This window comes from Bacillus rossius, chromosome 1, assembly GCF_032445375.1.
Source record: "Bacillus rossius redtenbacheri isolate Brsri chromosome 1, Brsri_v3, whole genome shotgun sequence".
Lineage (NCBI taxonomy): Eukaryota > Metazoa > Arthropoda > Insecta > Phasmatodea > Bacillidae > Bacillus > Bacillus rossius.
In genome coordinates, this window is record NC_086330.1 from 246580459 (window position 1) to 246605192 (window position 24734).

The window sequence follows — 24734 nt, forward strand, 5'->3', positions numbered from 1 at the left end:
ACATTCCTCTTAAAAATGGCTTCTATTTTAACCTTATTTTCAACATATATGTTTTTGCGTACCTAATTCTTACACATGAGAATTTTAGTTTTTATTTATAAATTATTTTAGTTTATAAGGTAGAAATATTGGCTATAATTACTGTATATGCTTTGAAAATTCTGCAATATTCAGCATACAAGATGTTAAAATGCTAATACTTTTTTCAACAAAAACTTTATTCTGGTAATGCAACATTTTACTTGGAACAAATAAATTAATATGCTAAAATTTGTTTTTGTTAAGTACCATTTATTAGATACTGAAAGGTAAAAATTAGGTAACACACAATTTATATAATATATATATGCTCAGTATTTTACTAAAAACAACATAAATATTAAAATAATAACATACATTAATTGATGTTAAATTGATGTCAAAGAAAAAAATCTAAGATGTCTTATTTTAAAATAATGTTTTTTTAATATACCGTGTTTTATCGCATAATCGTCGCAACCATATTTTAGGCTGTCAAAATTGGGATAAAAAAACTTCTCGCGTAAACGTGGCATGATGTTTTTGGTCCCACTAGTAGATGCCAAGCGCTTTGTGTAGGTATCTTTTACGTATAAAACGATGTATTTTAAAGTAGAAATCTAATATTTGTTCGGTCATTACCACTTACTTAGTTGTTTGACGTGTAAATTTTCTTATAAAGACGTTTTTAAACGTTATTTCCTTTATCTGATCGTCTGCGTCGCCGCCGTGTAGGTGTAATCTAAAATTTAATTTCGGTCATTACCATTTATTTATTTAATTAACGGAAATACAAAGTTGTCTGATGTGTAAATTTTCTTTTAAAGACGTTTTTAAATGGTATTTCCTTTATCTGAGTGTGTGCGTTACCGCGGCGTACCGCTTATAAAATGTAGCCAGCGCATCATTCATGTTTGGTTATGTTGCTTCCCGTATAGAGAGCGCGCACGTAGTCGAATATCGATATCTCGTCGAGTGCATGGAGAGCGCGCACTCTGTGTCAGGTGCCGAGTTAACTACATTTGATAGCTCGCATTCTTTCGTGGCAAGTGTGTACTACGACACGTTAGTTCACGTGTGCTTGCGTTCGCGTTAGAGTTTTGGTTTTTATATTTAAAGTTGAAGAAAGGTTTTTGTCAAAGGAATTATTAATATAGATTAATTGGCGTGATATTGTATACTCCACCTTTTTTTAAATAAACGTATTTTCCATGAACGGGTTTTGTTTTTTTGAATAACTTTACCTAAAAAAAATTTTTCCCGCATTATCGTCGCACCCCTACTTTTCAAAATTGATTTTAGAATAAAATGTGCGACGATTAGTATACAAGAAAAAACGGTAGTTTTATTTCACAAATTGACCCACATGTTGGTGTTAAATGGTGTATTAACTTGCATTTCCCTGTTTTAGGGTGTATTATTGACACACAGTTGGATGTTATTTGGGTTTATCAGATTTTATCATAAAATCTTGTCCTTTGTAACTCACCATAATAGCTAACAAAATTACTAACTAAAAAAAAGTGTGCAAACATATTATGGGAAAAAATGTATGGAATTAAAAATATGACATGAAAGAAATCTAGCCTCACAAAGCAACAGAATTAAGTCAGATATGTATGGATGAAGTAACAATTCATAAATAATGATATGGCTACTGTATTAGTAGCAATGAGATAATTATCCTTTTAAAGTTTTTTTTTACATATTTATACAGGAGAAACATAAAAAAACAATTATTTGTTTTTTAAAGTGCTTCAGTGTAATTGAACTTAATAGAACAAGTTGGTTGGACAATATTGTTTACTTGAGAAGTAGAATCTAACTATACTGACAGAACTGGCCAGTTGTAGTGGCCGAATCTCATTTACAAACCCATCTACAGCTTTTAACATATCTTACTGATATTATTATTTTATTTTCCATTTATAGAGATTAATAACTAGTAAACATATTTCTAACTCATGAGCACGTACAGTCTTGTCAGCGACTTGAGGTGACTCAGACGATCAGCATGTATCATTTGTATTTCATTCACATCGAGGTACCTGAAACAATAGAAACTACCTTTGAGCTACGGAAGAGGCGTGCTGTACGTGGAATAAAGTTACAGGTCGAGCGTGCGAGTTGGAAGAGTGATGGCTCGCTGCTAGTCCTGGAAACATGGCACTAACACTGGTAGGGTGGTATCTGAACATGGAAATTCACCTTTATAAATTTTTATTTCTCCTCACGAGTTGCCTACTTATTTACATTTTGTGTTTTTCTCTACTTGGTTCATTATGCTATAGGTTCCACCTTCCCCATCAGTTTTTGCACCCATCTGTATTATTTCAAACATCCCCTTTCAACGTACGCTGTCAGTTCGTGTTTAAATGGTCGGCTTCTGGAAGGGAAGACCCCTTATACCCAAATTTCTACTCTGCGTGTGTCCAGCATCAGTCCGCTAATGATCTGCAGTATTACAACCACAGATGACGAGAAACATCCTTTTATTATGATAACCTTTCTATAAAATATATGTATATTATATTAGACATGTGTAGGATTAGATGTAATAGTTTACAAATTTTCAACTTTCTTTGTTTTAGAAAAGCTCTTCACACTTTGGTGAACTATCTTACTCTTATTAGGGAATTACTCATTTTGAAATAAACTTGAATTAAAAGAGCTATACCCTTAAAATTTGTTTTCTATATTTATTTTTTGGCATGACAACGTCTAATAAATCAATGAACGCCGGCTGCTTGCACAAAAAAGTGTCCCGTAACACACACTGTCCCACTACGATGTATCCCATTATGCTCATTGTACGCTTGTGCTGCATCTCTCTTCCACTCGATTGGAACAACCATCGATTTGACTTTTCAATCATGTTTTCGTCATTTGAATTATTAATATTATGTAATTTAACGATCGTCCACCGATTTTCAGCACAATCAGTACGGTTATTTAAAAGTAAAGTTGAATTTTCAAATACGTTATTGTACGAACAATGGTGTTTTACAGTTACACATAATAATTCAAATTACACCCGGGATCTTTTGCACAATGTTTTAAAAAATATTGTAACCCATTATAAATAAGTTTGGTGTATTTGGAATGCGTATTTGTTATAAAAACGTATTAAAAAATGAAATAATATTATTCCCCTACGGTGCTGTCATCTACAGTGACAGATGCGAACCGAACGAATCGCGCAATTTACCCGCTTCAGCAGCAACCAGGCACTCGTTAATTCATATTTTCCTTTTTTTTATCTCGAGGGGCGTTATTATTAATGAATTATAAATAAGATTTCGTGCCCGGGGCCACAATTGCATATCATTTTGAGCACTGGAAGACATAAAAACGTAAAATATTCTCGACAAATTTTAATCTCGGCCCCAGCGCACCACAAGCATCTGGGTTGGAGATTAAAGCCGAAATTCTTTCTTAAACTTACTAATACTTTTTTATTAACTGCAAGGGCATTTTTGTTAAATTCTACGTTTAATTTCACGACGACCAAACTTCGTCGTTAAATGTGTAATTGCGAAAAAGCGTAAAACATTCTCGGCGATCTTGAAGTTAAATAGCAAACATGTATATAAGTTATAGTTAAAATAATCTCTTTGTTAAAGTAATAAACATATTTGAATTAATGAGTGCAAATAAAAGTAAATTTATCAATTCAATTGTAGATTTCATTTCACTCCTTCTTTGTATCCATACAAAGTAGTGATAATTCAATAAAAAAGATTCAATTTTATTTAAATAAGTATGCAATCATTTCATCAATGTTTTGTTATGACGTCACGTTAAACTATCGTCCGTAAACTGACTTTACAGACAACCAATTTTTTCAAAACATACCTTAAAGTAATTTGGACAGTTAAAAATGAACAATTATGTTAATATTTATTTCTTTGATTGATTTTTAAAGTATTTAGTTTCAAAACTTTGTGCACTTGTTTATTGCAGAGTACTTGAATTGACGCTGTACCTCCTGCGGCAGAACATCCAGTTCTCATGAGTCAGAGACAAAATAGTGAAATCCTTTAAATAATTTAAAATTACCATATTTGTTTGCCCTTAATTTATTTTGCAGCCTGCGGCCTAATTTAATTTAAATGCCAACTGATTGTGTTTTTTAATGTTGTATCTAAATGGAGTAGTTACAGCCATCAACAAACAATCTCAATTTTGACTTATGTTTTCAACTAAATATTTAATGTAAATTTTTATAACAGCATTTTTAAGCCTTGAGCCATTTGTTTTTCACTCAAGGAATTTATTCAAGCGAAGTGTTTAGTTTGAAAGTTTCACATAAAATTATTTATCTCTTTTTTTCGAGTGGGTTTTGGCATAAGGTGACGCTGTTCTCCTCCCTCGCGCTGTCCACCTCCGGCAGTCTTCATCAGGCCACGATCTGGGGCGGACGGATCATCCCATAGAGAGCATTTATCTTTGTCCCACCAATTCAGTAATACTGGTAACTATGCTTCATCGACCTTAAAACCTTTTTTTTTTCACTCCCCACACATCCCTGGATTATGTATTCTGCAAGGCATAACCTGGCTGTCATTAACTTCACCCACCGTATCACCATCCACCGTATGGTTTATTGCTTACAGCACTGGCTGACTCCAGAGAGATTTTGGTTTGATTAAGTCACACATATGCCTGCTGGTATCAAACGTAACTTCTCTTCAGCCATTTAATGTAGGATTCACGACATGCAGCAGAGCCCGATTCACATTTAACTCCAATTGAAACTGTACCTTGCGTAACCAGACTGCAGTGAGGTCTAATTCTAGTGTGTTTCGCAACTAACGTAATATGCAACTTGTTTTGTTTTTCCACTATCATTGTACTTTGTCAGCACAAATCATACATGTATTAATAATGTAACATATTTTTAAAAGCACTTTTTTTCCACAATGTTTTAAAGTCATTTACGAGTTTCACAAACCTAGTCTAGCGCGCATTATGCTGAGCAGGGAATGTGCAGCAGAGTATAAGCTAGTACTTTAATTCAATTAGTGGACCATGCTGGGACTGATGACACACACAATATCAGTGATTAGACACCTGAGCTAGCCTGGCGCCCTCCCGGACAATTAGCAGCTTACATTCACGCCAGCATCCACAAGTCTCACCCCGGGTTTCAACCACAAGACCGCTGGTGATAGCGGAATAACACTATCAAAATAATTCTTAAACTTTGTAAAAAGTGATGTCTATATAAACAGAGAGTAAAATCATGTGTAACTAATGGCACATACAATCTCTGTGTTATTGCATAATAGGTAAGTAAAATTTTCAATCCCAGCAAACAAATCTCTAAAGCAAATAAGAAAATATATAATACAAAATCTTATATATTGCATGAAACTTTATCATAGGAGGTAATAAGTCTTATGAATGCTACATTAGCTAAGGTTATAATGTCACGTAAACACAACTAAGACATCTCAGATGAAATTTTTCAAACACTGCTTAGCTTTTTTGCTGCCTGTTGCCAATGCTTATAGTTACCACTTCCACCAGCTGTTTGAAACTGTTTAGTTATTAAATCATTAAAAACATTAATATAAATGTTTTTACCTTTTAAATATTTCTACTGAGATACTACTCATGTGACTTGGGTTGCAAGTTTTATTCCCTGACATGACTCAATTTGTGAACACCCTTCCTTAAGTACTTTGGAACCCACATCATTCTTGATTGTTGTATCATCTGAAGCATCTGTGCCTCTGCTGTTACTTCAGAAGTATGTAGTAAGTACACCTATCCCTCACTTAGCACGTCTTCAGATTTCGCGGATTCAATTAGCGCGTTGTTAATTTTACTGCCCCAGTCTTGAATAACACGTCTGTAAATTTCAATTAACACGAAATCTCCGCAGGCAAAAAAAAAGAAAAAAATCGGGCACATCACTACGAAATCTGATTCAACTTCTGTAAACAACAGATGTGCTGTGGGATACAGTTAGCCAAACAAGGGGGGGAAGAGATGCACGCGCAGGTCTGTCTACGCTATCGGCTGTTGTAAAAACATCAGCTATGGCAAGTTAAATTGCGGCTATGAAGTGTAAAGGACCAAATGTTTTTACGTCCGCGTGTATGCCGCCATGCCGTACCATTGTCGCCTGGCCAAGGACCGTGCCGTGAACTCAGTCTAGCCAGTGGCAGAGAATTCACTCAAACAAAATCAACGTCTGCCCATTCAGCTGCCGGTAACTGTACGTGCTTGATCACTCATAATGCATCGTGCTCAATTATTTGAGACAAAACTAGAAGTATTCGGCGTGCAGATTGTCATGAAGACCATGCTTATATTGGTCGCCTTTTAGTTTTAAGCAAGTCAACTGTGCGCACAATCATACGAAGTAACGACTCTTATCAAAAGTTTATATAAGTCTGATGCTGTTGGTTGTACTAGCTGGAATATATTTGACATTAGATACCGGAACAGAAATTAATAGATGTTTCACATGGAAAAGGTTGTTAAATGAATATTGCAATGAAAAAAAATAACAGTGGCCTGACAGAATTGGTGTGAGCCAGGTGGTGATACGCGAATAAGCACTTTAATTTTGCAAAATAAAATGTAGTTATCCGGACAGTAATATCGGTTTCACTGTCAGTAAAGGATTGTTTGGAAAGGTACGCGACGTGAGTTGAAGTTCACGCCCGGGCGGGCAAGTCAGCAAGCCGACTGACGATAAAGTACATAACCACGTATCTCCCGTTACGCGGTGTCGTATTTGTCATACAAAGTGCGATGGGAGGCATATAAAGATTAATGGTGTGACATAATTATAGTTGAGTGTTATTCTACGCATTTATATTACGCAAAGTATATTTTCCTACACAATAATGGAACACATTAAATCAATTAACCTTGCTATTTATGGAAACTAATGCTTCAGAATACGCGATTTCGAATAACACGAGCATTTTTTAGGAACAAATTAATCGTGCTAAGTGAGGGATAGGTGTATCACCTTACTCAGCAATATAGAAAATGATGCACCGAGGCTGGCTTGCACTGTCAGGTAAGGAAAATCTAAGCCAAAACTTTTCAGTTCAATCAACTGGAGCAATCCTTTCTTGCCTCAAGTCACAAGTATGCAAGAGAGCCTTATGTATTTGTGAAAAGTTATTTAACACAGTTTGTATGGAATGTAAAGATTTGTAAAGCTTTGTGTGCCCCTCTGTGTGACAGGTGGCCCTTGCACCAGCTGCAGTGTGTCAGCTCTAAGAGGAAGTGGCTTGTCTTGGGACCCCAGGGCTCAGGAACTAGTCGGGCAGGAAGCGGCACTGGCACTCACAGTTCCGTCGTCTCCGGGGGAATGCTCCTTGGTATTTCCTTGAGCTTGACCCGGCTGCAGCGAACTATGGTCCCGGTGCACGAGCACTTGGGCGGGCAGTAGTTGTCGCCCAGACAGCCCTGCTCACTCTCGCCTGCAGGACAGTACAGAGAAACCACGTGTGAGATGTTCTTAGGAATGCTACTCATGCAATTAATTTCAGTTTTTATTCGGCTTGCCACTCTGTTGTTAGTTGATGACCAACAAAGCATTGGCAGCAAGATGGTTCAAAATCTGTGGAGTGTGCTTCAAATCACTGTCAGTCCCATTTCATCCCCACAAAACTGGGTCTTCGTACTTCATCTTTTTGAAACTAGTGGAATGAATTAAGAAATTAATAAAGGTTTAACATCTCGTGAACTTAGAGCTCGTGGAGATAAAGGCGGGATGAAATGATCAGATGGATGGAGCAATGATGGAATCAGCTGGTGGGAAAATGGGAGTATTCAGATCAATCACCAATTCACAGTCACCACAGTTCCCACTTTCTAGAAGTCCTTCTTTGATCATGTCAAGAGTGGAACAATTTCACCACACTCAACCACCATGGCATCTTAACTCAATGAACACATTTTCCCCTAATTTACCAACACTTCAGATAGGTCTCCGATTATGTATTCCGGATCACTAGAAAGATTTTTGCATGCCAAAACCATACAAAATATTTCTTGAGATTTGTGTGATCATCATTGCATTAAGAATAGTGCATTCTACATTGTTTGATTCTTACCTTATGAAATAATTTGGGCCAAGAAGAAAATAACTTTCACCAATCCTTTTCCGGCCTTTGCACCACCGTAGTGCGTGAGCGCCATGTGTGTTTAAACAGTGCGCCACAACTCCGGAATACATCCGGCCATTCACTGTTACATAACCCTTTTAATTCAACAAGTAAAGTACATAATTGTCATTCTTTCTTTTGATCCTCAAGGGTATTTATTTTTAGCAGACTGGCTTGAAGTGCCCTTATAACATAATTGAAATCATTTTTTATATTTAACAAAGACGAAGCCGAACAATTTCGAGCAGGCCCGAAATGGGCTGAAGCAGGTAATATTTTAAATCTTAATCACTACACTACTGTATATTAATTAATAATGTGGGCATGTGAGAACGTGCCTCAATTATGTACCCTCAATTATGTTTTTGTATGTTTCATTTTAAATACCCATGGCAAAAAATCGAATAAATCTAATTGTGGTTTGCTTGGCGGGCAAACGCAATGATGCTCCGGAGAGCACGCTCTGCCACCCCAGTCTAACATCATCACCGGTGGAGGTATGACGCGCCAGCACCCTGGGGACTTCATCCGTTGCAATAGCTGACAAAGTATTTCTCTTTTCAACTTCAATTCATTCAGATTGCTTTCTCAATGTCCTCGGGGCAAACCTCAGGTGGCAGACTGTTTAAAAAACAATTATTCGCTCTTAAAGAGACTTTTGAAACTGACAACATAAAACTCAGTACAGTCACGAGGGTGGTTGGTACAACCCGTAAACCGATTCATGTAAAAGGGCTGTGTAACAGTTACACAAGATGTGTACGAGGGAGAGCTGTAATTGTAACGAGAATAAAAACGTATATGGAGTTCCGAGTCATTAACCAGCCACTTGCCGACCATCTGCGATATCAGGCCTGTGGGATGCCTTGAGAGCCCACATTTCCATCTCGTGTGAACGTGCCCGATGCTGAGAACGAACCAGGTCTTCGGTAATTCTGTAAATGTATTAAGGAGGGTCCGAATCTCGTCCTCACATGGGTCACGTCATGCCTGAGAGAAGTCTCCACCGGGTCTTTGGGCCTTAACATACAGTGATGCCCACTTAACATCTTTCTTAATGAAACATATTCCTGAACCACAACAAAGTGTTCAACATTATTCGTGGGTATCCAAAGTCAAATTGAATCTTCTCTTAAATTACATATCTCATATTTATGTGGGTAAGAAAGCAAAATTAAGTTGCACTATTTCTGTTCAGTCTTTGTACTGTGGTGAGACATAAAAATAATTAATGACATATTATTTTATTTAAGTGAGCAATCTCAGCAAGAAAAATACTTCTTTAATATAGTTAACATATACAGATAATGTTACTTGTAGCAGAGAAAATACATCAATGACAGTCTTGATTTTTCAGTTGTTCACTATCTAGTTATTTCATAGGTGGTCCATCTATGTACATGAAAAGAATGCAGTATATAATTTCCAATATTTACATAATCCTGCCATTACCATACATGCTATGTGATTTAGTCCAAAAGGTAAAGAATGAACGTTTATTGAGAATGGAAATTTATAACTTTAATGAAAAAAAGCAATGCAGCTAATGAAGTTTTGATTTTAAAAATGATATGTGTGTTGTTGCCTTACTTACTGGCACACTTGAACTCGTGGCTTGGCAGATCGGCGATTGCAACGTCCTTCACATGCAGCGGAGCTTGGCAGCGAGGGCTCCCGCCACCGAGGTCCTTCTTGCGAAGCCAATCAGAGAACCAGGCAAGATGACAGTTGCAGGTAAATGGGTTTGACTGCAGGTTTCTGGGAAGAAGGCATCAACACGAATTATGATTTGTTTATAACTTTCTATCTTAATAATTGTGTACATCCATTTAATCAAATCTACTTCAAAGTCTTTTAATACTACTTTAGTACCATACAATTTTTTCAAAATATATATTTTTTAAAATCAAATTCTGAGTCTATGCAAATACATAGTTATAGTAATTTTTGCTATAAAAAATCTAATTAGTGTTGAAGTTAGATAATAAAATTTAAAATGTTAAACAATAATTAAAAATATTTATAAAACTTAAAATATTTTAAGCCAAAAATATATATACATACTACTACATATAGGCTACACGTAGGTACAAGTGGGAAATTAAATATTTATTCTCTTGTTTGTGAGACATAAAATTTAAAAAAAAATCCCTTTCAGCACAGCCTACAGACGTAAGTAGATTTCGAAGTACCTATTTTTTCTGGAAATATTTTGGAAATATGTATAAAATTCTGGAACATTTTAAGAATTTAATGTACCTAACACATTTTTGCAAAAAAAATGACTGATCAAAAATTTTCTCATTTTCCATGCAGAAAAAAATTATGAATGTTTTTAACTCAATGCATCCAGCATTGAAAAGCTTAGAACTAATTACATATTATGCCAACTAAGGTAATTAGTCAATATTTTTGACTTTTAAAGCCTATCTTTCATTCCTTGCACTAATAACGTGGTCATCTAAAAATTTGCTTTGCACCAAGGTTTAAGATGATAATAAGTATTTTAAAATAAAATAAATTCAAACGGATTTGATACTAAGAATGTTAAGATTTTTTTGTTTTTAATTTCAACCTCTGTTTTTATGGTAATAATTTATTCCATAAAAATTGTTTCATCCAAAGTTTTAGTTAAAGTTTAGGATTTATATAATAAATTATAAATGATTTGAAAGTAGGCCTATACTTTCAATCCTTGTTATTTCCATCCCATGCAGGAATGGTTGGTTAGATAAATTTTTATTTTAACAAAAGTTTTAGACAATATTTAGAAAGTTAAACAAAAATAAGAATGGATTCGATAGCGTACATGATAATTAAGTTTTATTTATTTTCGTATTCCTATCCCTGTTTTTTTTAAACCCCTGCAGCAATGGCTTATCTTATCAGATAATAGTTGATATTTACAAACATTTTGAACAGATTTGATAGTGTGATTACTAAGGTAGTTGTAAATTTTTTTGTCTTTCAACCCGTGCTATTTTCCACCCCTTGCAGTAATATTTTGTTTGTATAAAAATTATTTCAGACGAAAATTATAGATAAAAATTTATGGTCTTACAATAAATTATAATGGATTAAATAATGTATATGTTGAGGAATTTATGAATTTTTTTTTTTAATTCTACCCGTGTTTTTTAAATTCTATTTTTACAATGGGTTGTTTTATCAAAAATTGTTTTAGACAAATATTTTAGATGAAAATTATGCCATTTAAAGATAATATTAATGTATTCAATGTGTGCTTACTAAGAGAGTAATGAATTCTTTTTGTCCTCCCAACACTTGTTTTTTCCACCCCTTGCATGTATTTAAACAAAAGTTTTTGGTATTACCCCTACGAGTTAAAATACATTCAAACGGATGTGATATTCATCATGTTATGGGAGTAAAAGCAATTTTTCTGTTTTCAAAAACCTTCCCCATTTCTACCTACCCCTTTGGTCGGATACTGCCAGTTATCAAACTTCACCAAGATTTTCCATGATTATATTTTATGTATCAGTTTGGAAGTGATTTGTGAAAAATTGTGGCAGTTATCATGTTCCTAAAAATATATATGTACACACACACTTTTGAGTTTATGATGCTTTTGGGGTCTGTGGACCATGAAACGAAAAATGGTATAAAAATTTTCTGGAAGTCGCAACATGGTAACGGCTACAGTATGAAGTATTTTTTCGAAATGTACTTAAAATTAACCCAAATAATAAAAATATTCCCCAACCATCACACCCAAATAATAAATCTGTGATCTTTGTTTGTTAAACGTAAACTAAAATTTCACTGAAATAAAATCTTACAAGAGCAAGAAGTTTCACATATGTCACAAAAAAACTTCTTTTTTATGGCTTAAGTTTAATAGCTGAAGTGCATGTTATGTGAAATTACTAATTATGTATACAGATAAAACCATATTGTTAAAATTTCCTACTTGAATTTATTTTTTTTGTCTCTTATTCTAAATAATGTGAACACTTCATGTAGGTTATTCTGTAACCTCTGGATTTAAACAAGAAATGTTGAAAACGTCTCTAATAAAGCCTGAAATAAGTAAGGTCCCTGCACATTTATTTATTTTTTGTAAACCAAGGACACAGTAACTTACAAAGTATGCAAAGAAGTGAGGGTGTCAAAAGAGCCGGGCATCACGCAAGTTATTTCATTGCTGTAGAGAGACCTGCAACATAAATCAGTTTACCTCAAGCACTTACAAAACATGTCAACATGCTTTTAACTTCTTTACTTGATGTTAAATCAAGTTTTGAAGTGACCAGGGCCATCAAGAAAAACTAAGGGCCCGGGAGGAAATAATTTTTTTCAACTTTTAAAACCCCTTAAATGAAAAAAATATATATATTTTATATAGACTATAAATGTTACTGTGGCCATAACCAGGGGCGCAAATCTGTAGGATTCGCAAGGAGGGCCCATGGAAATATTCAGGGGAGAGGCGTGCAGGTTGAGAGTATTGTATGTGGGGTTGGCTGACACAAGACATGTCTGGATACTGTGCTTGTGTGTTGTAAACTGCCTATATTTTAGCCTACATGCATGCAATAAGCAGAAAACTTTAAAATATATATAAAATTCTCCATAAAACATAGTTTCGACAGCAAACCTGTTTCACAGTGAGGGTTTTCTTAAATCCCTCCCTGCCCTTCCTCCCGGGATCTACGCCCATGGCCATAACTGTAAAAGTTATCTCTGCATATTGCATAACTCTTAAGGTTTCTTATGAATCCTATAAATAATAGACTTTTTATTTTGGTTCTCTCAGGATAAACACAAGCATTAAAATAATCTCGATACTCAAGTAGCCTTCCCTGGTGCCTGTGTTCCGGAGATTCGGGACACACCCCCCGTCCCCTTCTCAACCTTGACCAATCCAGGATATTACTGATATTTTCATAAAGTAGACTCATGTGTACAAGGTATTTTGGTTCAGCAAGGAACTTTTTCTTAAACACTGAGCATAATGAGAAACCACAAAATATTGTTATAAAAATACATTAACATATTGTTATATTTATAACATATATATAACATATAAATATATATACACATATATATATACACATACATATATACACATATATACACATATACACATATATATAACATATTGTTATATTATAACATATTGTTACATATTGTTACATATTGTTATAAAAATACATTAACTGCCATTTTTTATTAAAATTGATTTTGAGATCATCACGTAATAGCTAAAATATGAACGCCCTTTAAATTAGCATGTGTTAACTTGATACTAAGATATTTTTTGGTGGTTCAAATTCGTACCATAAACAACCAGACATAAAATAAATACATTTTAGAAAAAGAATGAATGAAATAAACACTAATGAAATAGTTAAATAATTTCATAGGATTTGTGTGACACCCTCATAATTTCTTCCCTTCTTCTATGTAAAAAAATAAATACAATGAGTAGTTCATCTTCGCTAGTACATCAGTGTATATACCTATTTTATATATTGAAGCCCCACATCTCGACAGCGAAGTCATGAGAAGGTTACACACAACACTAATGAAAAAAAAATATTAGGGAAAGGAATTAACTATGGCCTATTGTAAGTAACCAGCTCAGCATTTCCTTAGAGTTATTTTGGGAAGTTACTGAGAAGCAAAAACAGGATGAAGGCAAGGCCAGGCCAGGATTCAAACCTGGGTCATCTAGAATTTGAGTCTAGTGTCTTACACTGTGCTACCTCACTTCTTTAGTTTCTAGCTTTACAAGCTACAAACACACTGATCATACACTGAAGGCCACTGATAACTATTACGGGCTCCTAACCTTTAAGAATGTGCTTAGTGCTCATCAATTTATTGCGTTATGAGGAGTTTTGAATCGAACCACTGTATATTCCCACATGGGCCTAATTTCTCAGTAATCAAGGCTACTCAAAATTTCAGTAGACCTTGCTCAAGTATTGCATTGCAAGCTGCATTTTCACATAATTATCATTTGAGTTACATTTTCAATGTTCCTTTTCATTGAGTAAAATAAGTACTAGCCAAATATTTTGAAATTGAAGAAGATACTGTGATTACATGTTATTTTTAACATTCTCGATTTTTAAATCAAAAATTTTATACATCACAGTGATCTTTATCAGAGAATCTGGTTTTTAATGGGAAAATTAAAAAAAAAAAAAAAACACCTGATTGTATCTCTGACAAGTAAAATACATAATAGGTATTAGCATAAAAGCATAAAAATGTGAGACTTACATAAATGTGGTGGAAAATGAAAGCGAAAATTAATAAAATTCAAATATATAATTTTTTTTAACAGATTGCTTGTAAATTAAAAATTATTCTTTAGAAATATGTACCTATACACATCAAAGTTTTCATGTAAAAGTGTATGATATTTAATCCCCCCAAAAAAGTAACTGCAACTCTCTTTGGTAACACAGTTTATTAAAATCAAACTATCGCAACATGAAATACACTTAAGCTCAATACATGATATGATAAAGTTGATATAGTACATGTGTTTTATTTTGGAACCATTGGCCACGAATTAATATTTTAGACCACAATATCCTGTGATGTTCAAGGTTACAGGTAGCCTAATCTGGTAATCCAATTGAAATACTGAGTTAAGATTTGTACGAAAGCCATATTTAATTTTTTGCATTCATCACTTAACTAAATTTTTATATTTATATGTCATAAATGCATAAATTTACACACAATAAGTTTTAACTTTGTACTTTCCTAAATAAGCATATTGCATACACTCTTACCTCCTAAAATTTAGCAAACAAGAAATTTTGACTTAGAGTACCCATTTATTTATAAAAATTTTTTAAAGCAAAAAAAAATTCTAGGTTCATTACAGACACATTACTTACAAAGTTTTGAGGTTGTGTAGGCCTGTAAACATTTTGTTGTGGACTTCTCGAATTTGATTTTCTGCCAATATGCTAGAAAAAAGAAACATACTTTAGAGCACAGAACAGGTAAAGTAAAAAAAAAAATCACTTTAAATACTGAAATACTTATCATAGTGTTTATATATTTGCCATAGCAATGCAAGTTACCTATATGATAAAATTTTATCACACGTACAGGCAAAGTTGTGTTCAGTTAAAGTTAAAATTAATGTATCTGGTGAAAGAAACTCACAGCTCAGTAAGATGTGCTGTTCCTTCGAAAGAATTCTCTTCAATGCCAGTTAACTTGTTACGCCGCAGATCCAGCTTTTGGAGATTTGGAAGTCGCCCAAAAAGGCCATCAGACTTTATACGACTGATCTCGTTGTCATTCAATAACCTTAACAAAAATTAGTAGTTTTACACAAAAAAACTTACAATGCTTGAAAAATTTATAAAAGTATACCTATCTTCCTATTGGTTTTTTAGAACACAAATACAAATATGTGTTCACTAGCTATTCTAGATATGAATCATAGTAATAATTAAAATTATACATGCTGAGTCAGTCAGATCATTGTGCATTTATTCTGAGAGGCTATTCATAATTAAAAAAGTTTTTATGTTTATTTCATAGTAAATATTAAATGTGCTCAGGGCACCTATTTGAGTTTGATCATACGTGGCTTAACTTATTCTTCCTATTTTGTGGTCAGGAAAAAATTTTAGAGTTTGTACACATCTTTCTGAAACACTTATCTTTTATGTAATACATCACATTTATTATGGCAGGATCATGTTTTGTTGATAGTTGCTGTATTTCTGATCACCTGTTAATATTAATAAGTTAGTCTAATTTATAGGTATACGCAGTCAATTTCACCTTACTTCACTAAATTGTGACAAGACATCATTAAACAGGAAAATGTATGTAAACTTGTAATTTCTCTCAATGAAATAATATTGAGTCAAGTAATAAGATGTTGCTGATTTTATTTTGTTCTGTGCTATCTATATAAACTAAAACATTTGACCCTTGAAACCCATTAAAGTAACTTCTTGCTTTTTAAGTGGTCTTGCATTCGAAATAACTTTGCATTCAAGATTGTATTTTGTTAGTGGTGATTTTATATTCTATTTCATTTTAAATTATGGGTAGTCTTACTTTTAAGATTGTCTTAAAATGTAATATGATTGGTAACAATTGTGATAAATGAATGAGACGTAGTGAAAGAACCAGTGGTATCAAAGAACCAACTAAATGACGTCCTATCGGGGTACAGCTGGTGGTGACTGAACGAGCAGGAGGCTCACAGCTCGCTGGTGTACATGGGAATGTCCTTGGGGATGTCGTGCAGGTTGCGTCCGGAGCAGTCGACCACGTTGGCGGTACACGTGCACTCCGCGGGGCACACCGTGTTGGCCAGACACTCGCCCACCAGCCGGGTGCGGAACTCCTCCACGCCTGCAAGCACAAGTGCCTTGGTCGCTCGTTCTCGCTCCTGTTCCCCCGTTCCCCGTGTCTATCAAACAATGTGTAGTATTCTCGAAATCTTTCAGAAACTAAGGGCCCGGGGAAAAAAAAAATGTGCTGGACCCCCTCGCTTTTACGTTGCTGTGGTAATAACTGTAAACCTGATTTGTGTGCATCGCATTCTACTTTTAAGGTTTTCTCTGATCGACGAGTGTCTTAACAAAATAATTGTAATTTTCGTCCTTTCAGAGTAAACCCAAGCATTTAAAAAATAAATTAATACAACCAACAACCCCCCCCCCCCCTTTATTTTCTAGTACCTCAGGCATATTGCCTTCCCCCCCCCCCCCACCCTCCTCTTCATTGTTCCACCCTCACGGTGGGCTTGGGTGTACCCTGATAGGACGAAAATTACAAGTATATTTTTAATAGACACGTCATTCAAAGGGAATCTTACAAGTAGAATGCAATGCACACGGATCATGTTTACAGTTGTGGCCACACTAAAGTTTATAGTATTTAGTATTTTTTTTTAATTAGTAGTTTTTTTTAAGTTGTACATTAAATAACAGGGAGAAAATTATTAGTCCCGGGGCCCTTAGTTTCTCTTGACAGCTCTGAGTGAAACTGGTTTTTAAATTGTATCTCATCCAAAAATAAGGCACTTATTCAATTATACCAAATTAATAAACTGACATTTTAAACACAAACTTGTATGAAGAGTTTGAACTGTTGCACTACCCAGGAAAAAATTATTCTAAAATTGTAAAAGCTTATTATTAAATGAACCAGTAAACAAAATATGAGCTCTTCAATTTATTTTACTCAAACAGCAAGGAAAGAGGTATAAGAGCCTTGTTGTAGTGAGATCCACTACCATAACCAGTCGCAGAATTTTTGTGACTTCCTGATTCATCACCGTGGAAAGCTGCTTAAACCAGAGGCAGCTAGGTGTACAGATTATATTTTATAATTAATGAATTTTATTTGTTTGATCATTTTTCTATTTTAATTTAGAGATTTTTTTTGGGGTGCTCTGACAATGGCACGAACAAATTTTGAAAATTTTTATGAAGTCTATGATATATCAAATAAACTAGGTAGCTACTCCAGCTTTTAATCTGGCTTTTTTTTTTTTACAAAATGCTGAATTTGAATATTTTTTTAATGTTAAAAAGGTAATATAGTTACTGTAATATTGAAATAATTTGTTTAACTTTAAATAAATGCATAGGCAATGAAATGTTAATTTTCACTGCAGTAAATTGCAGAAAAAGAACATCTGCAAGGTTCAACACTCAAACGGAACCATCTGCTTTCAAAACCTTGCTTACCCTTACATTTAAACTTTTCGTCCTTCAAGGACTCAATTCGCCGCCTCTGCATCCTCTTGGGAGCGTCGCAGCGAGCGCCTGATGTCTCGATGGGGTTGCGGTGGAGGTACTCTGCCAGCCAGCGCAGGTTGCAGTCGCAGATAAAGGGGTTGCGGCCGAGGTGCCTAAACATTGCACACACATACCAACATCTCAATGATTTTTATTATCAAGACCATGCAATGCTATGTAAAAATCTAGGTCTTACTTCTATTATAGCTTACAAAAAAAGATGATTTAAAAGTCAGGCTAACTGGTAATGCAAGTTGTTGAAGTGAAACACCCCTGGAAACACGTATCTATTGTCACATTTTCTGAATTCTCATCATGCTGTTTTCCTAGGCACAGTTTGAATCGGAGGAAAAAATTATTTCATAAATACAATTTTTTTTCTCTTGATATCTAGAACTGCACTTTTTGTTTACTGAATATTTTACAAATATCTGTTATTATGTTGATGACATTTAGTCCTTATTGCTTGACTTAGAGACGCCAACCCCAGGTAGTGTCGCAGTGCGGGAAGCCGCGATGCTTCTGAGTCAGCGTGTTTCTGCAGTCGTCCAACATTGCCTTCTGCATTACGGAGGTGAAGGTCAAAACAGCACCCAGCCCTGAACACTGAACCTAAGGATGTGAAGTTTGTTATTGTCTCGCTAATGTTTAACAATAAAATGATATGCTGGTTGGCAATTTGTGAAGATGCCTGACTGGTGGATGGAAGGTGTAGGTTGATCCCAGGGTTAGGTCGGGGTGCTCGGCTGGTCGAGAGGTGCTGTGTTGCCTCAGCACCATCGCAACGCTCAGGCTGACCGAGTTGCCATTCCTGTAGTGGTCTTTGCTCTCATCTACTGCTCATAATCATCATGAGTCAGTTCACAGGATTAACTGGTATGTACTGACTGCTGCGGTTAATGATTTTAACTATTGAAACATTAATTTCGGTTTTTTCAACTTATACTTATCTATAGGCATGTTATGAAAAAAATGATGAGTGCATTTATATGATGCGCACACAGCATGCAACAAAAATTGACTGGTTGAAAAAAGTATAAATACAAATTAAAAAAATTTATATGTGCTTTTAAATCATATACTTTAGTGATTGATATTGAATACTAGTCCATACCATTAAAAATATTTATTTATTGTGAATATTAGTGATATAAATTGTGTTTATAAAATTTTCAAGTATATTTATATCAGTGAGGTAAGATCCATATGTATTTTATTTGCATTATAAATTAAAACTTATTACATTATTATTTGATAAATAATTAATATAAATTTTTTTATAAATATTTTGCATATTTATTAATTTTAACTAATTATTAAAATTTATCTCAATTATTTTAATAACTTAAATAATTAATTTTATACACATGTTTAAATTAATTCTCAATACAGAATTAATTTAATTATTTTTGTTAGACTAAATTGCAAAATAGTTCGATGTCTTAAATAAAAATAAAAGTATAACGTCTAACACGTGTATATAAGTACACTTCTTCTGCACGTGGGTGAGCGATATAGCCACGGGCGCACACGAGCCGCAAGAAGCGCGACTCGCAGTTGGCCGGGGAGGCCTTGGTTGGAAGAAGGAAGGGGGGGGGGGGGGACAGGTCTGGGGCTGGCACCGCGCCCAGTCCTGCTGTGTGCACGCGGGCGATTTGTCTGGCGGAGTGATTTTCCGTGAGATCGTTAGCGGGATTTATGTGCCGCACCTCTTTCTTCCCCCGCCTCGCGGAGCCGCCGACCGAGGCGACCCTCTGGCCGGAAGCGCTCTGTCGCCCGCCGGCGGGGTCACGCCCCGGCGAACAGCCCTCCCCCTCCCCCCTCCCCCTCACCGTCTTCCACCTCTTCCCGCGCGTCGTACGTCTATCGATATCGCTTTAAATTTCACCGCGACAACTTCCCCCTCCAGCCTCCGTCTTTGTTCTTTATCCCCGTCGCCTGCGCCGCGCTTTTCTCTCCTCGGGAGGGAAAAAACTTTCCACGCACTTCTCCAGGACTTTTTTTATTTATTTTCCACTTCCTTCCCCCTTTCTTGCTCCTCAGCGGTGTAGCAAAAGAGCGATTCGCCGCGCCTCGTGTTTGTTCGCCTCTTCGGCAACTGGCGGTCGGCGAACCCGCGCGCTCCCACAGAAGATAAAACAATATCCTCATCCGAAAGTGACTCCGGGGTTCTGGAGGAACATGGGCAGGACTGAAGTATAGGTATGATAGCAGGAGAGTTGTGTGCGCTGCGATTACGTCACGGGGAACTACAAGAGAATCCGCTGACACTTCAGGTTTTTCACGAATTTATAGATCTTTTGATGTGGAAGCTGTAACAATAATAGGTCGTCTTTCAATCCTCTTATTTGGGTACGTCCGTTGGTTAGTCTTCCTAAAGTCTTGTATGTCTACTAGAATATGAGTTCGTGTTTTAGGCAAGGTTTTAAGCTAAACATATTATTTTCCCCCTTGTTATAATCCTTTTTTACAAATATGCAGAGAGTCCTTAATTAACCCAGATAAGACTGGCGTCCTTTGTGTAGAACACGTGTACTTAAGTTATTGATATATTTTTCCTTTTTGTTCTGTTTATTATTTTGGTGTTGAAATAAATTCTCTGTCATCCTTAATGTTTCTGGTTGTTGCATTAATTAATTTGCCTAGCAATATCCAATACACGTATATTTGAAGGTGAATGATATCATCAATGATAATTTAGTTGGAAAATTTTACATTTGACAATGCGAATGACGTTATAGTTTCTCTGTATCCGTTTGGAATTTTATGTGGTTCTCAGAATAAGTGAAGTATGTATCAATTTATATTATGTATTTATTATTACACTAAAAAAATATTTCTTATCAAATTTATGGAAACTTTTACTTCAGTGTACTAAATATAGGACGCCAGTCCATCAGGGTAATATTACATGGCACAACAATGTTGTTTATTTTTATAAGAAAGCAAGTGTCTGGCATTTTTATATCTATATAAAATAAGAACCAAACTATTTTCCATCTTTCAGTTCTTTTTTATTTGTGAATTCACCCCGTGTAACTTTTTTGTGGAGTGTCTACAAATGTTCACAGATGGCAGCACTGGCATTTACAGTGTTTCAGAAGTACACACAGAAGTGTGCTGCTCTTTTCTGTAGTGCTGCTTTTAGCTATCAATGGGAGCAAAATTTTACTTTATCTTGTTTTCTGTGATTATTTATTTATTTTAGAAGATTGTTAGAAAGAATCAACGATGGCTGAAGATCCATTCATAACATTTGAAAGGTATGTATTGTCACATTTCAAAATGGTATTACTTCGTTTACTTCAATGAACAAAATGACCGTATGTATCTGTGCAACACATAACTATGTATGTAAATAACTATTTATAAATATATAATTTATGTATAGGTTACAAAAAAATACAAACATATAAAATCATACACAGTTACTAATTATATATAAAAAAATTATTTATATGTGTCTTGCTGAATAAATCTGTATATTGTATGTATAGATATATATACCGTACACACTTCATAACTATGAATCATCAAATTCGCTTTCTTGTATGCGACTTTTCTAAACATGTTAATTATTTTTGGTAAAACATTGGTTTCATATAAAGTCTTTTTTTTTGTTTATTTTTGTTTCAGAGGATTCTCACTAAATGAAGCACTGGAAATGCTAGCAGCATCTGATACGGATGAAGAAACTGGAGAAATTGAAATCACTGCTCTTCCGCCTGCAACTGCATGTGATCCAGTAACAGACGAAGATTCCGGTGGAGAGGAAAATCCATTACTGGATAATCTCCCTGGTAGTCAGTTATGTTCGAATGTTGAGGTATCAGGTAAACAAATTTCACACAGTGTTTCCAAAAACCCTTCGAAGCAGAAGAAAAGTTATCACTGGTCAGAAGGCGATATTGTACAAGATGATTCAGAATGGCCATTGTTGCAGATGGCTAAAAACTCTCTTACACCTGAACAATTGTTTTATCTTTTTTTTGATGATGAAGTTGTTTCATTGATGACAACGTATACTAACCAGTACGCAGCAAAGAAAAATCAGTCGGGTGACATAACTGAAACTGAAATGAGATGTTTTATTGCTGTTTTATTGCTGAGTGGTTATGTAGATCTTCCACGAAAGAATATGTTCTGGGAATGTAGTCCGGACACTCACAATCCATTGGTATCAAATGCTATTTCAAGAGATAGGTTCAAATTTATTATGGGGAACATACATGTCTGCAACAATGACAATCTTGACAAAAGTGATAAATTTGCTAAAGTTCGTCCATTGTTTACAGAACTCAATAAACGTTTACTTCTTCATACCCCTCATTGTGAAAACCACAGTATTGATGAGACCATGGTGCCATATTTTGGAAAACATGGATGCAAGCAGTTCATAAAAGGAAAGCCCATTCGCTATGGATATAAGTTGTGGACAGGTGCGACTAGCAGTGGCTACATTGTTTGGACAGACCCATACCAAGGTGCTAACACTGTCGCAGTTCCAGAATATAAAGACTTGGGTTTAGGTGCTAGTGTTGTCCTGCAGTATGTCGATGTACTATCAAACATTGGTCCTTTCAAATACCACGTGTTCACTGACAATTTCTTCACTTCCTTGCCATTACTTGCCAAACTTCGTGAAAGGAACATAAAAGGAACGGGCACCATAAGAGAAAATAGAGTAGGGGGCTGTCCTTTGACACGTTCTGAAGCACTCAAGAAAACTGCTCGAGGAACAAGTGAAACAAAAGTAGAGAAAACTAACAATATCGTCTTGACCAAGTGGAACGATAACAGGGTTGTGACTGTTGCTTCAAACAGTGTTCCAGCATCTCCAGTACACCATGTTAGCAGGTATTCTCAAAAGCAAAAAAAGAGGATCCGTATCACCCAACCACACAACATTCATGTTTACAACCAATACATGGGCGGTGTCGACAGAGCCGATCAGAACATTAGCTTGTACAGAACTTCAATTCGTGGCAAAAAGTGGTATTTCAGTTTGATAGCTCATTGCATCGATGTTGCTGAACAAAATGCCTGGCAACTTCATAGACAAAGCTACGGCGAACTGGACCACTTATCATTCCGTAGAAGACTGGCCATTTCAGTTCTCGAACAAAATGCCACTCCACGGAAGTCAAAGGGCAGACCATCAAAGAATGAGCATCAAGATTCAAGATTTGATAGAAAGGACCACTGGATTGTACCACAAGATAAGCAAACTCGCTGCAGAATGTGTCATGCGAAAACAACAACAAGATGTTTCAAATGTGATGTTGGCGTTCATGTGAAATGTTTCAAAGATTTTCACACAGTAAAATAAATAGTTTTGTCATATTAGTATAAGTAAATAATATTGATAGTAAAATAAATAATTGACATTGATTGGACTGGTGTCCTATATATAGGACATTTTGTGTATTGATTGGACTGGCGTCCTAAATATAGTACTGCAGTTTTTGTGGCTTTGTGTTCGGAAAAAAATTGTTATATAGTATGAACATCATTTTTGTAGTGTATTGATCCCATTTTGAAGGAAAAAATGTTTTAAAAGAGAAAAAATTATCTCAGTCTTATCTGGGTTAACAACACACTGAATTAGTTTTCAATGTTGCGTAGATACGTTAGTGTCACAATAATCCGTCGCAACCATGGAGGTCAACAAGTTAGCAGTTGGATAGCGAAAGTGTGTTTATTTGTCTTTCATTCACACAGCAACCGAACAACCGATCAGCATGATTTTTTGCATATAGATAGTTTATGGGCCGGAGAGTGACATAGACTACATTTAATCATAAAATTCAACCCGTAAGGGAGTGAAAAGAGAGAACGAATTATGAATGCTTGATACTTGTTTTACTATACAAGGTAACTTATGATAGGTGGATTCAGATATTTATGTTTATAGCTTAAACACTCTTTAAGTCATTACATGATGCGAAATGTTTTTGAAAATCAAAACTAACTGGGGTGTCAATTTTTCAAAATAAGTCTGTCAATACTTGTAAACCAAACATGGCACTCATCGCAGCGAAAAGTCACACGAGAAGGATTCTTCACACATTTGTTCCTCTCATGTCTTCGTGTATCATGGGAAAATACGAACGACATATTTCACTAGCTGCTAGGATGCCTATATGATGAAGACTAACCTTTCAGGCTCGAACGGATAATGATGCAACTTATGTAGTACCAATTCCCGGTGTACTCTTAAGCACATCAATCAGTCGCTGCTGTAGCGAAACCTTTACTTTCTGCCGCGCAGCAAGACTGTTGCATGTGTTCAGGTGTCTTTTCAACTTATCATTTCTCGCAAATTGCTTGGAACATTTTTTACAGCCAAACTTTTTGCAAGGTAGATTTTTAGTACATTATCTCTTCTCGTGTCGTCGAGCATTACTGTTGTTTGAGAAAATCTTGTCACAGTAACGGCATCGATGCTCGCTAGTTGTTGACGAATCACCAACCATCGAAGTCTCCATCGACAGCGAAACGTCATTCATTGAGGTTTCATCTGCAGCCAGCACTGCAGTCATTTTTGTCTCTTCTGCTGGTGGTACCACGTCTGTTGAAGTCTCTCTAGTGTTGTTTGTGATTATGGTTTACATTCCATCGGGATCAGCGTCGTCCCCTGACGAGATCTCTGCTGTCTATGGTACAGCTTCAATCAAGGTCCAGTCTGACCTAACATCCACAACTTCGTTAGTAGACGAGACCTCGATGGCAGCGACGTCGACGACTGCAGAGATTACGGTGGTAGCTGCATCGACATTACCGAAGACAGTTTCGTCAGCGAATATGGTGTCGT

The 24734-nt window shown here is 35.5% G+C and overlaps 1 protein-coding gene across 4 annotated transcripts in view; it reads right to left on the minus strand.

Annotated features, from left to right (window-relative positions):
• LOC134527439 (protein slit) overlaps positions 1 to 24734 on the minus strand; it is a 1108315-nt gene that overhangs the window by 34256 nt on the left and 1049325 nt on the right. For all 4 annotated transcript variants that reach the window (XM_063360124.1, XM_063360123.1, XM_063360122.1 and 1 more), the window contains exons 14-21: positions 17876 to 18033; positions 16376 to 16526; positions 15315 to 15461; positions 15041 to 15112; positions 12265 to 12336; positions 9751 to 9914; positions 7337 to 7469; positions 1995 to 2066 (exon numbers count right to left, since the gene is read on the minus strand). In XM_063360124.1, coding sequence (XP_063216194.1) covers positions 1995 to 2066; positions 7337 to 7469; positions 9751 to 9914; positions 12265 to 12336; positions 15041 to 15112; positions 15315 to 15461; positions 16376 to 16526; positions 17876 to 18033 — 969 coding nt within the window. The remainder of the gene's footprint in view (positions 1 to 1994; positions 2067 to 7336; positions 7470 to 9750; positions 9915 to 12264; positions 12337 to 15040; positions 15113 to 15314; positions 15462 to 16375; positions 16527 to 17875; positions 18034 to 24734) is intronic.